Consider the following 16,635-nt stretch of genomic DNA (forward strand, 5'->3'; position numbering starts at 1 on the left):
TTATGTATGCGATTTCCGGCCACAACCAACCAACCATGCCAAGTCCTGTTCCCGAGTGGGTGGATTGTTTTTCGTGCTGCAGTGGGCAGTGCATTATTAACGCGGTCAATCAAAGCGCAAAAATCGCGTGCATGCATAATCGCAAAAGCACGCATAATTAGCGGACGGAATTTTCAATGCTGACCTTTTCACCGCCAATTATACCAATTAAGTGCCTTCAATAATGGGGATAATACGATGCTTTTGATGGCATCGATTGCTGCGACATTGTGAGGCATGGTGCCGAATTAATGCATGTCCCCTTTTGTTTTTGGATAGTTACGCTCAAAACTATCAAAACGGACTAAAATAGCATTACAATGGATCAACTGTGGTTTGCGTTCCCATGAAAATGCGGATCAAATCGCTAACATTACATTCCTATTCCATGCACAGTATGAAACGAATGTCATTTCTAAGGGTATCTAAACAGGATAAAATTTTCGCTTGCATTTATTCACGCAATCATCTCTTTTTTTTGCCTTCATAAAACCTTTCACTTTTCTCATTAAAATAGTAAATGGTTCTTTTTAAACAATTCTCATTCAATTTATTTTTCCACATAAAATGTGCAACATTTATTCAAATGAATATGCGTTGAAAAGCAATCTAAACGGGATTATATTTCCACTAGCATTATTAGCATGTATTAATGCATGCACCCTTTTTTCTCGATTTCGCAAAACCTTTTTCCTTCCAAAATTACCATGAATGCCTCTAGTTTATTTACAAAACCCACAATCAGCACAATTCCTCTCGCTTTTCTGTGTGCACTCGTAATTGAACGCGGCGAGCTGACAGGTGCAAACACGAAAAAAGGTGACGCAAAAAAAAAAAAAAACAGAGAGAGAAACCATCCTGCACCGTTTCCGTTTCGGGTCATATTTTCACCCGAACAAATTAATTCGAAACTCGCAAGCGGTGGAAATGTTTGCCCATAAATAATCGCTCATAACATTATAACGGCCCAACATACCTGCGCTGAAACGGAACGATGTTCTCCAACTCGGTGAGTTTATTTTATTTCTTTTTTTTTTCTCCTTTTTTGCTGCTGTTGCTGTTTTGGTTCTTCCTTCCCGTCCCGACTCACCAAAACCGGCCGTCTTTTATCGCGTGGTTCGCCTGGACCCGCGGCTTCCTGGATCGCTTGTTCACGCCTGCTTACGCCTGCGTTCCGGTGTGCGGTTTTGCGATCGCAGCAGGCTCGCCCACGCAAACGGCTGACCGCAACGCAAATTGTCAATTACCGTAACAGACGCTTGTCAGTGAGCCGCAAATACACGAAGCTGCTAAATGTTTAAAGCACCGCAGCACCAGCCCAGGGCGCAGCGGAAAGGACTGCGAACAGGAAGTGAAACAGAGCGCAGATGGAAGGACACGGAAAGCCCTCCACTATCCACCTGGTAGCTTCCCGAAAGTGTGGAGGTTTCCAGCTGCTCGGGCGGCGCAAAAATCCTCCCTTATCCCTCGATAAGCCGACACGATTCACCAAACGCGAGCACGCCAATCGGGAGGATCTCGCTGCGGTACGCCATCGGAACACTTGTTTATTTTTTATTTATGGCCCCGTCGCGGGTTTTGTAGGCCCCCCCCCCCTCCTTTCACGTTCGCCCTTCGGACGCTTTCTCGTGCGTATTATTATTACTTCTTTTTTTCTTTTTTTTTGCTTTGCTGCTCCCTTGTTACCAGCAAGTGGCACGGTGAGCGCGCGCGCTTAAGCGATTGCGGATTTATTTCGCCACGCTAGGTGTCACGAGCGTGAATGTGTAAGCACACACACACACACACGCACACGCGCACTCACACACACACAGAAACAGACACACGCGAGAGATTGCGCCCCATCTGGGCCGGTACACTTTATCGATACGCAGTAAAGCAGCGCACACTTCCGAATCCAGTAACGGTCTCGCGCAAACACACGTTTTACTTCCCTAAGGGGTGGCACCCTCCAAACTCCCTCCAAACTCCCCCCACACACACACACACGTACCCGCGCCTCACAAGGAATCGTATCTCCTGCCAGCAAATGCGACAACAGAACGCCGCAGTACCAGTGCTCGGAAATTACTTTCTAATCCCATTAAACCTGGCCGCACTCGAACTCGGACCGCACATTCCACTCATGATCCTGCATCCTGCATCCGGAGCCGGTTCCATCGCTTTGGCGTGACATTCCACCGCACGAGGCCACTGTGCCGTTACAATGGATGCCTTTCCCTGCGGGCATACCGATGCGCTGACGCGCTTGCTTCCGAGCAATTAACGATTAACACTTTACAATCGGCTAACGCCCGACGCAACCGTCACATTCCGACCGACGACAGCTGATCCCCGTGTGGGCGATGTGTGTGTGCGATGTGGTGCAGCTTCCGGTTCCTTCGGTTCTTCGTCTCGGCGTGCTGCCCTACGCACATCCACGGTGCTTTTAATCATCTTTCGCACCATTTTCAATTTCCACGCAAGGACTCTTTCTTTATGGGCCGGGGCGGATTATCCGCACCGCACGGAGATAATGCAACGCTTGTCTAATAAAATCAAACCACCACCCACTCGCATGGTACCGTTGTGGGATTTTCACTAAGCCTCCCACCCACACACATACACGCGCGCAAGCACACGAAGATTCGGCGACACTGCTTTGTGGCTTTTCCGTGCAAACGGGGGGTTTGGTCACAAACTCACACACAAACACACACACGTGGTCAAACGTTTAATATCCTGCATACGGCTTACGAAAACCCGCAGGATGGCAGGACAATCCTACCGAGCGCATCTCGAACGGACCCCGCCGGAAATGGAGACGCTCGAAACGGGTTGCCAAAAAACACGAGACTCCTTCACCGCTGACACACGGCAAGTGTGCCGTTTGGCGTGCGTCGTCCAACCGACAAGCCAACCAAAAAAGGCTCCTGCGATGAGTGCCCACTGAGTGCCTGCTCGGGTCGGAGCTTTGAGTGACTCACGGCGCGATGGTTTCCCAGCCACGGGTACCGGGCACTCACGGGAAAGCTCACGACGCGACGCGACAGACACACCATTTGTTTACGTTTTCGGGGCGAGGGTCCAGCGTTTCCGAACATTTTCCGCTGCATTTCCGGCAAAAGGTGCCCCATTCTTTGCGAACTAGAACTGGGTGCACTCACACCACCACGAACCGGTTCGGCTCGGTGGCGGTTTGGTGAACTCACGCTGGCTCCGCTCGTATTTGTCTTTCATTCCGTTTGACACTGAACGGGATTGTGGAACGGACGGATCTGAGAAGGTCGGTGGAAAACAGGAAAAAGGACCACCCAACCACCCACCCACCCGCAAAGCTCGCTTGTGGGAAGCGTTTCTGTTTTCGTTTGAAAGTTGTCACAATCCTCGACGGGGATGAGAAAGTGTTTTCTTATCATCCCTCAGACACACACCCACGTATTGATGGTGGTTTGAAATTGTCTGACCAACACAACCAACACATTAATCTCCCACGGATGCCCCCCCCGGGCGGGATCGCTACATTTTGAAACAATTCCGTGAGGGTTCATCTCTCGACGCCTCACACCACGTTCACGGGATTAACAAATCATTGATATTCCACGTGCGATTACGGCTCAACCGATCGACCGACCGACCGATATCGAACGATACGCCTCCCGGCGGGTGCTTCAATACGCACGCACGCACACACCCACGCACGCAAACTGGAGTAAATAAATTCCGCCCTCAACAGCACTGGCAAACGACAGTCCACTAGTCCGGTTTTACCAGCTCTCGTTAGTTTTTTTTTTTGTCTCTTCCCGCGAGCGAACTTTTCCAATCTAGTTACGCGATAGTTCGCTATTGGCCGCGGCCTTATCGTGCCACACGCCGGCTCGATCTCGTCAACGAGCCAAGCGAGCACAAGTAATGGCATAAAATTAGCGATAGTGCCATAAAAATATACAAACAATATTATTAACTTGTGTAATCGGACGGGCCCCCCGATAGATTATGTTGCGCTTTGCCGTGAATGGGGGCGACATTTTCCACCTCTCCGGCAAACCGATCGAAGCTTCCGGCTGCCCGAAAGCAAAGCAGGCAGGGTGTGTAAACTTTACCACCCACACCCACCGATCCGGTGGGTGGTTTGAATGTTGAGCTCTGGCCTTTGGACGCTTGAATCCTAGCGGGCGCCACGAGTGAGCCGTAGCTTTTCCACCGGCTTTCAGATAGCATCAACCTCCACTTCCGGTTTGGGGGTGAGATTTTCTTTCGTTCTTTCTTTTTCTCTCACTCTACTTTTAAAGCTAACCACCCGACCCGACATGTTATGAGTTTTCCGCAGGACAAGCGCAGGATAACGTTCGTCGCGTAGTGTGCGTTCACCCTCGCAACGTGACCGTGTGGCCGTTCTATCAGCACGCGGCCCACAACTCGCACGGGCAGCACAAAAGGAACGCGCCCACGCCCCATGCCCGGTGGTATTTATCTGTTCTCGGTCCTGGGCGAAAGGCGCATGGGTGGCGCATGACGGATGCCACAGAAGCGCGGCCCTCCCGTCGGTCGGTCGATGCTAAATCGGCCTGTGGTTGTGGCCCGCAAGTCAGATTTGGATCATGGGCGTGTGGAAAAACGAGCCATGGGTTCGCTGTTAAAAACCGGGCCCCAAAATGCAACCCATCCGAAATGCCCTCGGAGCGGTGCGGGTTATCGTTGCCGAATGCCGTAAAATAAACAAGACGTATATACATGTTGCAATGCCGCAGCAGCAGCAGCAGCGTGAGAAAACCCCCTGGAGGCTGATGGAGTTGTTGTGTATGTGAGGGAGCGAGAGAGAGAGAGAGAGAGAGAGAGAACGTGTGAAGAAAGAAAACAAAAGGGTCAAGAGCAAAGAGAACACAAAACCAAACTACCAACTCCCAGGACCAGCTCGTTATTGTGTCACTACAACGGGCCGTTTTCGTCCTTACCGTGTGTGAAAAGTGGGAAGTTTTTGCACTCACAAACCCTCGAAAACCCACACACGCACACGCGAATTGTTGCCACAATTTTCTCTCTCTCGCGTGTGTGTGTGTGTGTCTGATTTTTTGTGTTTTTCCTTCCGCCCGCGTTTGCTTTTATTTTATGCCGCACAACTTAACCGAACGACGTGGTTCACGTATGCAGAGCAGGAAATAAAACGGCCCAGCCAGACAGACGAAAACCAACCAACACCGCCACGCCGAGTCGCCGAATTTTCGACACTGACCGGTATTAAGCGGAAAGCGACTAAAGCTCGCTCGCCTTCCCTCCCGGTGACGATGGGGAAAGTTTCGCTTCTTACTTTTATTTGCGTTTGCGAAGTTGCGCAAGTTTTTCGTCGGTGGCGAAGTTTGAACGTCCGTCGGGAACGTCGTGGCCTGCAAACCCGTCTTTGGGGCTTATGGAGTCTTTTATTTAGCACCGCAAGACGATCATCGACAGTGCAAAAACCCCGAAAATGTGGTGTTTACGCGCGCTGCACACATAAAAACACGCGACATAGCTGGAGGCTTTTATCCATGCGTTGTTGCTGCTGCTGCACCGTGGCTCAATGAAAGCCAATTTTTAACAACAAATCATCCAGCCGCGCGATGATTGCGCACAACAATTTAAAACGCGCACGTATCGTTAGCAAAGCGCGCGAGTGTTGCTGAATTCGTGCATGCGTTTTATCACCGACTTCGACCTCTCCGTTCGATGCACGAATACGGCCATCGTTTACGATTCTGTTGTCGTCGTCGTCCTTGTCGTCCTTGTCGTCCTCGTCGTCATCATCTCCGTGGACGTGCGCTTCACACCCACCTCCTCGACGTTGTGTCGATTCTTTTACGACTTTTCCCCCACTGAAATACGAAAGCAACGCAGCAAACGAGCCAAAAAGGGCCAACAACCGAAACATGACGCCTTTTCGGAGCAGGCAGGCGATGGCAGAACACAACAAACCGGGTAGTAAGTAGTAACGCCACACACAACCAAACGACGTCGGCAATCATCGTCAGGATCGGTCAGGATCGACTGCTTCTTACGAGACTGTTGCGTGGCACATGGGCGGGGAAGACTCATAAAAACGGCACCGACGTGCGCTGCATGGCATGGTGATCGTGCAGCCCTTTTTCACGCGCCCAAATCACCACCCGGTAATCATGAGCCACCCACCAACCAGGAGCGGGCGTGAAAGATGCACCCGTTTTTACGACGCTCTGGACCTGACACACTACAACCGAGCGTGTGCTTGATGGCGTCCCTGCTTTCGTGAAAACCCAAAACAACCACCAGGGGGTGGCCGGAAAAACAACAACAGCGGCGCACGATTGAGCGCCCCAGAGTGGCCTAAAACCATGAGCTTGAATGACAATTGAGCCCAACTCTGGCACAGACAAAACGCCCACCTTCATGAACCACCCTGTGTTGGGAGCCATCGCAAGGAAGCGTCCACCGGATGAGGGGCGTCTTGATGAGACCGGTTCAGCTCATCCGGAACAGCTCGAAACGGCCACAGCAAAACCGGGTTGAGTGATGCGGTGCGATTGATTTGCCCCGTGGGTCAAGAAGTTTAGCAGACCCAGGAACAAGGTGCGCGAGATGATGCCTCCCTAGGGGATTTGTGGATGCCGCTGGCCGCTTCAGAAACAACCCGGTGATGCATAAATGATTGCCGTCAAATAATTAAACCATCCACCTGTGCGCCTGTTGAATGGCAGCCAGGGGTTGCGCGAAAAGCGAGAAGGCGAGAGCGGGTTTTGCATCTGCGAAGGGATTTTCATCAATTATTCAAACAACCCCACGGTTCCCGCTACCACTCGGGAGCCCACGGAACCCGAACCCGTTTGATCGTTTTTCGAACGAGCTGGGCGTGGGAGAGAGAGAGAGAGAGTGAGAGAGAGAGTGCGACCGTGCTGACGATGAATATCGGTACAATTAGCACTAATCAAGCCGTATTGATTTTCAGCCCGAGTTTATGCTACCGAAGGTTTGCGCCGCAGTTGATGCGTGTCCTGTGGAAGGGAATCTATCGGAGAGAGCGAAGTATGGGTCACTTGATAGTGGAGGTATTTTAATACGATCTTGCATACCTAATTTGCATAAGGGTACGGTGCGACGTTTCGGTGAATAAGTGTATTACAGCAACTGGAGGCAGCTCGGTTTAAGCAGTACCATTTATGACATGCGAGATGTCAATAAATTTATGCTCAAACAGCGACATATGAAATTAATATAATAACCTGTCAAAGATAAACTATAGCTGTGAACGAATAGTAGTAGTAGTAGTAGTATCTATATTTTAAAATCGATTTGTTCATATAAACGTGAAGATTATATTGATTCTGGTTTATATAATATCTTAACACAATAGGAATGACATGTTTTGTACTATGATGAATTATTGTAGTGTAGTTTTTAGTTTGGAATAATGTACCTCGGGAAAAATAGTAAAAAATCAAGGAGAAGAATATGAACGAATAAAATTTGCATTCATTGATTAAAAAACAACTCAGTACTTAATCATAAAACTTTAGATCATTTGAGTGATGCGATTAATTTAATTCGAATCAAGTTGAAGGACCAAATTGTCATCTGCAGCGTTGAGTAAACTAAAAATACTTTGAGCTCATTTAATCATGAATGAATAAAATTCATTCATTAAAACCTCCACAGATTATAATTCAATAACTCTTTATGGTTTTAGTTATGGAGCTAAATTTAAACAGTCAAGCAAAATATCCATTCCAAGGCGTGATCCTCGAAAAGCTACCCCTAGCGAAAACCTCTTGAACGATTTCGTGCATCGTCTAGCATTCTTCCAACGTTGGATTGACGAGAGTAAACCTAACGTCTGGATAAGTGGTTTCTACTTCACTCAGCCTTTCCTGACCGGTATTATACAGAATCATTCGCGCAAGTTCAACCTGCGTATTGATGAAACGATGATGAACTTTGAGGTAACGCAGTTTTAAATCGACGAAGAGGTTAAGGAATTTTCAGAAGTGACTGCCTTCGTAAAGGTCTTAAAAATCTACCAAAGCTTTCCTGTGTTACTTGTCACAGATCTATTGCAAAAACTAACCGAGTCAGCCCGGGATTAGGCGCTCAGCGGCTGTTGGGTGGAAATGCCTTTCAGCTCACAAATAATTATACAAATTTAAATACGATCAGACCATCCTTAAATAAATAACATTAACAACAAGAAATTTCTGTAGAAATGATGCATGCTAGGATATAACTAAAAAACAAAAACCATTATCAAATTTCATCAAATCGTAGAAAATTGTTTGCCATTATTTTTTTGTTTCATAGAGTTTTTTATCATTTCTTATTTATAAAATACTACTAGTTATATGACAATTCCACATTCCATACACATTTATATTTAAAAACAAATCTTAATATTTTGGTACACATCTCATAAAATTCTAACGTGTATTTTGAGCACAACTATACCATCCACAAATAGAGTATTAGTTCTTTTTCTTTATCCCAACCTTTATCATGTCATTCTGCCCTAGTAGAAACAAGCATCGAACATAAATTTCCAGCAGGATTCAAGGGCTCATTCTCCGGTTGGAGAGCGATACCGACTGAATTTTTATGTAAGCTCAACGATATAAACCTTACAACTTATCCATTATTTTTCCATCCACCCCATTTTCCTGATACACCCGCTCGACCGAGCCCTTGTGAAAACAATTGAGGTGAGTGTTTCCGCTTCACTTTTGACTCCCGAATGCAGCTCTCGCTCGGCACACGGGTGGGGCTCTGGTCTCGAAAAAAAAAAACATCTTCCGCTCGACATAAAGTACCCTTTCGATATAAATTTCGTGCTGAGTGAATGCATAAAATAACAATTTCACGCACGGCTACGTCCCACGGGTACTCTCACCCATCCAAACGCACACACACGCGTGCACGCGCGGTGTCGTGCACATTCACACTCGGGTGGGAAATTGCGCCACAGATGACAAATGCCACAAACTTCCAGCTCACTTATTAATCCCATCGGACATCGCCACACGCACCACGGAAAATTCAGGAAATCGTAACGATGCTTCCGTTCGCGCCAACCCCAGCACCAGCAACCTTCACACCGGCACATCCGGCCGTGGGCGGGTCGATTACTGTGCAAATATTGATGCAAAACCGATCGCATCGAGCTTACCAGCAGTAGCGGAAAAGGGCTCAGCGTGAAATGAAGTACGGGCGAGTTGATAAAACAGCCCCATGTACGCGCACAATGCGGACTGCAGTTGAGCTGTGCGAAACAAAAGCATACGCTACCGATAAAGACACAGAGATCAACATCACCGGAAATGGGGCCATAGCTGGGTCGGAGTCATTCCATTGTTTCGTTTGGAAGGTGTTGTAGTACAACAAAAGCCAAAAAAAATCGAAATAAAACAGAGTCGAGTGCTGGCGTAACTCGCTCGTGAACGCGTAAGCCTTTGCGTTGATTCCCCTGGCGGCTAGGCACGAGCTGAAAGATCGCGTCGTCTTTTATAACGCATCGTCAAAGATTTATCTACGGCTTTATAAAAAAAACCCTGCCACCCCCTATAGATATGCCCTCTGGAATAGCGGCGCTGGTGCGTCGTTTTCAAATACACCCAAGACGGTCTAATTAATTCCACAGGCGCAAGGCGCACACAGGAAAAGCCGAAGCAAACATTAATTTACTTCAAACAGCACTGAGAGCGCACACGGCGCATACGTTGGCGCTTTTTATTCGTTTGCTTTTGTATCCACTCGTTTACATGCCCACCAAGCCAACATTAAGCCCAATTTTTATCATCCAAGCCCACTTACGCGCACGTGTGCCATCTTATCCCCCGGTTCTGTGTGCCAGTGGGACACCGAAGCCACGGTGAGGCAGATTCCCGGTGTGCAAATTGCTTCTCCCCAGGTGGGAGATGTTCCCCTTTTCCCGCGAACAATCGTCGCAGCTTGAGAGTAGCAAAAAAATTGAAAATCTAACCGCCCTCGGAAGGCATTCGGCGCTTGTCGGCGTGGTGGATCATCATCAAACGTGCGACGAATGGTGGCATGTGGGCGCGAAACAACCGACAAAAAAAAAGGGCTGCAACCGGTTCAGTTCCGTTCCGGCAATCAGTGGAAGATATTGAATTATCGTGGCAATGTTCGATGCGTGCAAGTGCCGCACAGTAAAACGCGCTTACTCAGCAGGGTTACCTAAATTGAGCAGCGTGAGCTCGACCGCCGCTAGTGCCGCACGTTGATAAGTTCCCGATACGCTGGTGGTAGCTACGGGCGGGAAAAACCAAACGCTTCTGAACGCCACGCGTAACTCGCTCATCTCAGTAGCCTTGAAAAAGAAAGGGACACTCGAAATACACTCGGCTGCCATCACCCTAGCAACCGTTGACACATGCCGTCGTTTCAAAAAGGGCCTCGGTGAACTAATCAATTCAAGGCATCGCTTCTCACCACCAACATCTTTGCTGGAACCGTCGTGTCTTCGAAACGCGAAATGCTCACTTGTGGTGGTGGCAGGAGATTGTTGTTTTATTTAATTTGCCTCCAGCATCCACTGCCAGCGGACTCCTGGAAGGCTGAAACTGCCGCCGCTAACCAAACGGGCGCTCGTCGCCAGGCTCATCAGTGCGCTTCCGCCGGTGACGCAAAATTTCCTTCCGCTTTTCTCGAGGATTGGGTTCGGCGGTGGTTGGTTTTCTCTCCCCCTTTCTTCCGGCACAACCCAGGACGAAATGAAAGCGTCAACAGCGACAGCTTTCTTCGTGGAGACTGCGCTTAGTTCCGCAGTGGGAGTGGATTTTTGCCAGCGTTAATTTCCGCCTCCGAAACCCGAATGGCCCGATACAACCAGGCCTACGCCAGCGGAGCGTTTATTATCCGCCGGGAAAGTGGAACCAGGGTAGCCCTTTGGTAGGATGGTACCAAACGCGAACACGAAAAAGGCCGTCACCGGGAATGGAAGAAGGACACTCGTTGAAGGGCCTGCCATCCTTCAAGGCCAAGTTTTAGTCGGTTTCTTTTGCACCAGGCGCATTTGGACGTTGACCAGAAGCGCGTGTGACCCATATTACGCAGCAAAGCGCCCAATTTCCTTGACCGTTAAGACAAAACAGCACCCACCAGCCGAGGGAGGGTGGAAAACCCGGTCACGCCGGCACACATTTTAATTCCGAACGCATTCGCCCGGGAGAAGCCGATTCGGGGTTGCATAATTTGGCAAGAATTATTCGCCACTCCCACATTCGCGCCCTAATTATGCGTGCACGTTCCAGAGTGTAAACGAGCATAAAATAATCGGCGTAAAATCAACTCCCACGCCCCAGGAAAAGCTGCTCTACTTGACGGATAAAACCCGTTTCGGTGAATAATGTTAAACCGCGCTGCATTAATTAGCCCGGGCCCGGGGCGTGCTTTGGCGTCGTGGTGTACATCCACATCCGATTAGAGCGTTTTATGTCCGATGATATTTATTATTCAATTAGTTAAACCATTTGTTCGCCCCCTTATCGACAGTGCCATCTGTGTCTTCTTCATGCGTTCGTGGGCATACGCGAGCGAGAAATACGAAAATGGCAAAAACCTCCCACCGCCCGAGATAATGAACAGAAGGAGTGTTGTAAATTGTGAGCAATAATCCCGCTCCGAGGAATCAATTAGCGTCCAGCGACCGCTGGACCGGGCGGTACCGGTTCCGGAAGTGATTTCGCAGGAAAAACCCCCAACTTCCGGAAGATGGCTGCGAATAGACGCATCCGGGGTTTTTTTTTCTTTTTGGGGAGGCTGGGGCGTAATAAAGTTACGCTGCTCGCCACAACATATGTTATGTGTGATTGGATTTCTTCGCCGTTTTTTTTTTCTTTCTTTCGTTGACTTCTTTTCCATTTCGTTTTCCTTTTTCTGGGGCCCCTCCCCCGATCAAATCAAACGTCATTTGCCAACGCCATGTGTGTTTGACCATCTCGACCACCCACACACACCCACACACCCAAAAAACGCCCAAACTCGTTAGCGTGACGACTTTTATGGGCTTTTCTGGCGGCGTTTTCCAAAGAGCCCCACCGCGCAATGAATACTACGGAAAGGTTCTACGAAATGCCGCTCGGAAACCGGTAGGAATGGGGAAAAGAGACCCATACGGGGAACGCAGAGAAGCAGGAAAAAAAAAGCGTGTTAACAAAGTTTGTTTGGGATGAAAGTCGGCGATAATAAATCCCGGGAAGGACGGCTTTGCGTATCATACTCCACAGCTGGGACTGGAGTTATACGTACGTTGTAGTGCCGAATCGATCGTGGGGTGAAAAATACAAGCGAACAAATTGATACTTTGCGGCAAAAAAAAACGGTCATTCTTTAGTTCTTAGCAGGACAAATTGGTCTGAAATAAACTGGACCATTAGTGGGCAATAATTGAGCAATGATTTGGGATCCTAAACTTATCCTTGGCAGGGACAGGGACCGTTAAGTAGGAACTCTAGAAGGTTTCAGTTTCTTAAAAGTCCCAGTGGCATGTTATTCATATCAGTGTACCATCAAGCATGAGACTTCTCGAGAGCCTATCGGGCTTTCCTCATCAGCAACGTCGACTTTTCAGGGAGATTACATTCATGCTGCCAAAATGAGAAACATTCACCGAGCACTGTAATCGCTCACACTTTAACTATCTACGTGCTTTATTCAATCAACGCAAAGCCGCGATTTTTTTTTGTGGATAAAACCTAGCATCGAGCATTGGATCCATGCCGCGATTGAGTTTTGCAGCACAATGTGGTCGTCATTAACAGTTCAAGTTCTAAGGGATAAGTCCAAAACATCTTGCTGGACGATAAACTCATGACCTACGCTATCATTTCTAGGTTTTAGCGAGTAAAATTGCCTTAAAATAACACCAAAGATGTATCCAATTCCTTAAAGCGCATATCCAATTTTCAGGCATATGATGCTCCAAAATTTCTTTGGTTTAGTCAACCCGTTAACGATTATCTTTTTTTCTTGTATATTCATCTCCTTGTTAAAGCTTATATTTGAAAATGAAGACACATAACCTCCAGCTGTTCTTTCACAACACACTCTTTATCCAGCTCACGTAGGGTTGTATGCGAGTCAGCATACGCGTGCTGCTGTCGTTTCGAACCCTATAGTTCATGATGCCGATCAGGTAGCTCAACCGTGGGCTAGTACCAGAGCCCTTTCGTACCCAAAAAGCAGGCATCCCTTCGTCTACTGGAGCTTCCTCGTGGCGACCGCCCACGAACACACAAAGCTCATCGGATTCTAACTCCCGACCAAACGTGTGCCCACATTCGGAGCTGAACTGCGTGAAGACGTCTATCGTATCCCACTGATCATCTTCTGCAAATGGTAAGAGAAAAATCATCCCAATTACAACCTGAATCCCACATTAGGCTTGTATTACTTAAGAAACACCCTAACCTAATAATGCAGCCTGATGCAGGTAGAACGGTGTGTGCGTAGCGTTGTTCCAGAGACACGCGCTCATCTTCCGAAACGACGCCTCAATGCGACTCTGCACCGTTACCAGCGCTATGTTGCGACGTTTGGTGGTTTTCTCATACTCCGGATGCACCACATACCTCCGGACTGACATCTCGAGCACCATTGACTTCTCTCTATCCTCGATAGATACAAACTCCGGTGTGACGTCGTCGTCAAAACAGCTAGCCGCCGTCAGGAACGTCCTGCTGGTGATGATCGTGCCGAGGCAGACTCGCGTCTCTTCTCCCAACTTCAATATGATCCACACCTAGTGAATGGTTAAGGTTCATTAATTTACGTTTACGATCACACCACAACACAACCAGCCTGCACTAACCACGTAAGGAGCAGACTTGAAATATGCGCGTTCATGCGCGTTAGAACCCGCCTCACAGCTATCGATTTCGCGCCATTCTGCATCTGTTCCATTGCGAATGTCCTCGCGCGGGCAGCACAGTAATGAGCCGGTGTGGCAAAAGCGCACCGGACGATTCTCGCGGAAATCGTGCAACACTTTGGGACATTCCAACGCGTTCATGCACACTCCAGCACGATCCTGATCTGCCCTGCAATCATCGCCCTGCTGGAGATCGTGGTTTAAGAACACAAACTTCTCTACGATGTCGGGTTCGGGTTGCTTGGGTAGCAGTATCGACTGCAGCCATGGTACATAGGGCCCCAACCGTACACTGACGGCGGACTCTCCGAAGCCACAATCGCGCCCAAACAGGTTTAACGCTAACACGTACTCTAGACTGCGTGCCAGACGTGTGACTTCTTGCTGAACCGGGCCACCCCACGCCTGTTCGCATGTGTCCGGTACCAGGAATGGATCGGCCCCAAAACACAGATGTTCCGCTGCTAAACCGCTCCCTAGCTGCGACTCGTATCGTTGTGGCACCGTACAGTTGGTTGCTCCATGCACATCAGCAATGGCGATCAGATTGATCGATTGGTTGGATAGCACTGCCGAGAAAGATCACTACACAATATCAACCGGCTTTACGTCGGGGTAACTCACTCACTGTAGCCATCTTCCACAGGTTCGTCAAACAAAGCGTTCAACGCAAGCAGTCCTCGACCGATGACTTCAATTTTGGAACCGGGAATATCCGATCTTTCCCAGATGCACGCGGGATGGAACTCCGGTGAAAACCGAAATGGATCTTTCAACATCAGTAAACCAACGTCTCCGTACAGTGAGTTCTCCGTCCAGTTGGGATGTTGAAAGTGACGAATGATCGCATTCGTTTCAGTGCCTAGGTACCGTACGAAGTCTGGTGGAACTCTGCAAAACAAGAGGAATATCCACGTCACGAGACACGCATAAGGCGCAACTGATAGTCGTACTAACCCGTTATCTGTTGTACATCGCGCCAGCGTAACGACAGCCCGTTCGTCGATGATGACTCCATAGCACTCCTTCGCACTGGGTCCGCGCCAGTGGATGGAAACCGACTGCGGGTTGTCTCTCGTAAATATGTGCGCATTTGAAAAATCAAGCTCTTCTTTCTTGGAGCCCTTGTGCAGCACTACACTCGGTTCAAACTCCCGCAATTGCACGTAGCGAGCAGCACAGCCTTGCGGTTCAAATTTCCATTCTACAACGGCAAACGGCAAATGTGAGGTTATGTTTATCTGCTTAAACTTGAACGAATTAGAACTAACTGCTAACCTGCAGCGTCTTCGCCTCGATCACTCAACACAGACCGAATCCAGGGTACGTATGGCGCTACTCGGGTGTAAACTCCCGGCACTGACAATCCACAAGCCGTTCCAAACGAGGTAACACCGACTACGAACGGCGTGAGGCGTGTGTTGTGCAAAAGCTTCACCTGCAGCGGTCCTCCCGAGTCACCCTGGTGGAAACAAATAAGAATCCAATTCGGTTAATTATCCAACGGGTTATCACGATTACACACACACACACACAAACCTACCGGACACGTGTCCATGAGGGCGTCACCAGCGCAGATTTGGTTCGTGTGTAATCCGGCACCCAATCCACGCAGGTTGAGATAGTGCTGATTACATCGCTCTATTGGAACAGGACGAAGCGACACCTTCAGCAAGTTTGGCGTTCGGCTTTCCGCTGTGAAATAAATGTATCAAATCAAGCTCAATAGCAAAAAACTCACCGATGAACCGTAGTATACCAAATCCAGTGTCTCCCCAGCCGGTGGCTTCCAGCGATTTGAAGCGTATTTCATCGTCTTTCCACAGGCACGCTGGTGCTACGGTATCGTGAAGCCTTCAAAAGAGAGAGAGAGAGAGAGAGAGAGAAAAAACGAATACACACTCAATCATCACAGCCACTTCAACGTCTCATCTGTCTCGTGCGACATCTTACTTGATCTTTTGCGCCAGACGCATCAGTGCGATGTCATGATAACGCGCCCGAAAGCGAAACTCTGGATGACGGATGATCTCGACGATCTTCAGCTGCTGCACGTACTGATCGTCGGTGTCATTTAAGAGATTGATATCACCAAATCGTGCTACGTCCGGTGCCATATTGCTAGAGCGCACGATCGTTAGTTATATTTCACCTCGAACCACTCGATCAAACACACACACCCGTGGTTAGTAACTTACTCATCGTCCGCTGAACAATGCGCCGCAGTCAGGATGTAATTCTCCCATATCAAGGAACCTCCACAGTTCCACTGGATGGTGCCGTCCGATTGTGTCCATCCAATCGCGCCCATATGAGCAAACTCCCTTAGAAAGGCCGGTTGCCCATAAGCCGGCTTAATGAGACTGTTTTTCCCGTATTTGTAGTACCTGTAATGGCAATCTAGAAGGTACAACGGTAAAACAATCTCCAGGGTGTAGGACCTACGGCAGCAAGGTTGAGGTGCCTTACCCGTAATGGATTCCCGACGATTCGGCAGCAGCGTGTCGTGTAGTTGGGGTCCATGCTCGTCACTGGTCGGTATGAGAATAATTCCATCACCTGTGCGTGAGCGAATAAAGCAGTGTGAAACTAATCGCGTCACTCAACCAACAGTTGATCTTACCGGATCGCAAAAATATCGCTAGAAACGCAAGTGCACTAATAACATGCATCGCGCTAAAGCCTCGAACGAAGAATGAGGCCACCGAGTCATCCGAGAGAAGCTTTATAACGTA

At 48.7% G+C, this 16,635-nt stretch overlaps 2 protein-coding genes across 2 annotated transcripts in view; both read right to left on the bottom strand.

Moving 5' to 3' along the window:
- LOC128726679 (zwei Ig domain protein zig-8-like) overlaps positions 1-2,441 on the bottom strand; it is a 56,267-nt gene extending 53,826 nt beyond the window's left edge. The window contains exon 1 of the mRNA XM_053820499.1: positions 1,016-2,441. The gene's annotated coding sequence lies outside the window, so the exon portion shown is untranslated. The remainder of the gene's footprint in view (positions 1-1,015) is intronic.
- A 10,252-nt stretch (positions 2,442-12,693) lies between these two features.
- On the bottom strand, positions 12,694-16,635 carry LOC128727641 (uncharacterized). The gene is given in 12 exon segments (XM_053821571.1): positions 12,694-13,359; positions 13,441-13,753; positions 13,841-14,519; positions 14,558-14,791; positions 14,858-15,104; positions 15,179-15,362; positions 15,444-15,595; positions 15,660-15,754; positions 15,854-16,021; positions 16,099-16,300; positions 16,370-16,459; positions 16,524-16,635. Coding segments are annotated over 12 exon segments (2,706 nt in total). The 5' UTR covers positions 16,573-16,635; the 3' UTR covers positions 12,694-13,066.

This window comes from Anopheles nili, chromosome 3, assembly GCF_943737925.1.
Source record: "Anopheles nili chromosome 3, idAnoNiliSN_F5_01, whole genome shotgun sequence".
NCBI classification, from domain to species: domain Eukaryota; kingdom Metazoa; phylum Arthropoda; class Insecta; order Diptera; family Culicidae; genus Anopheles; species Anopheles nili.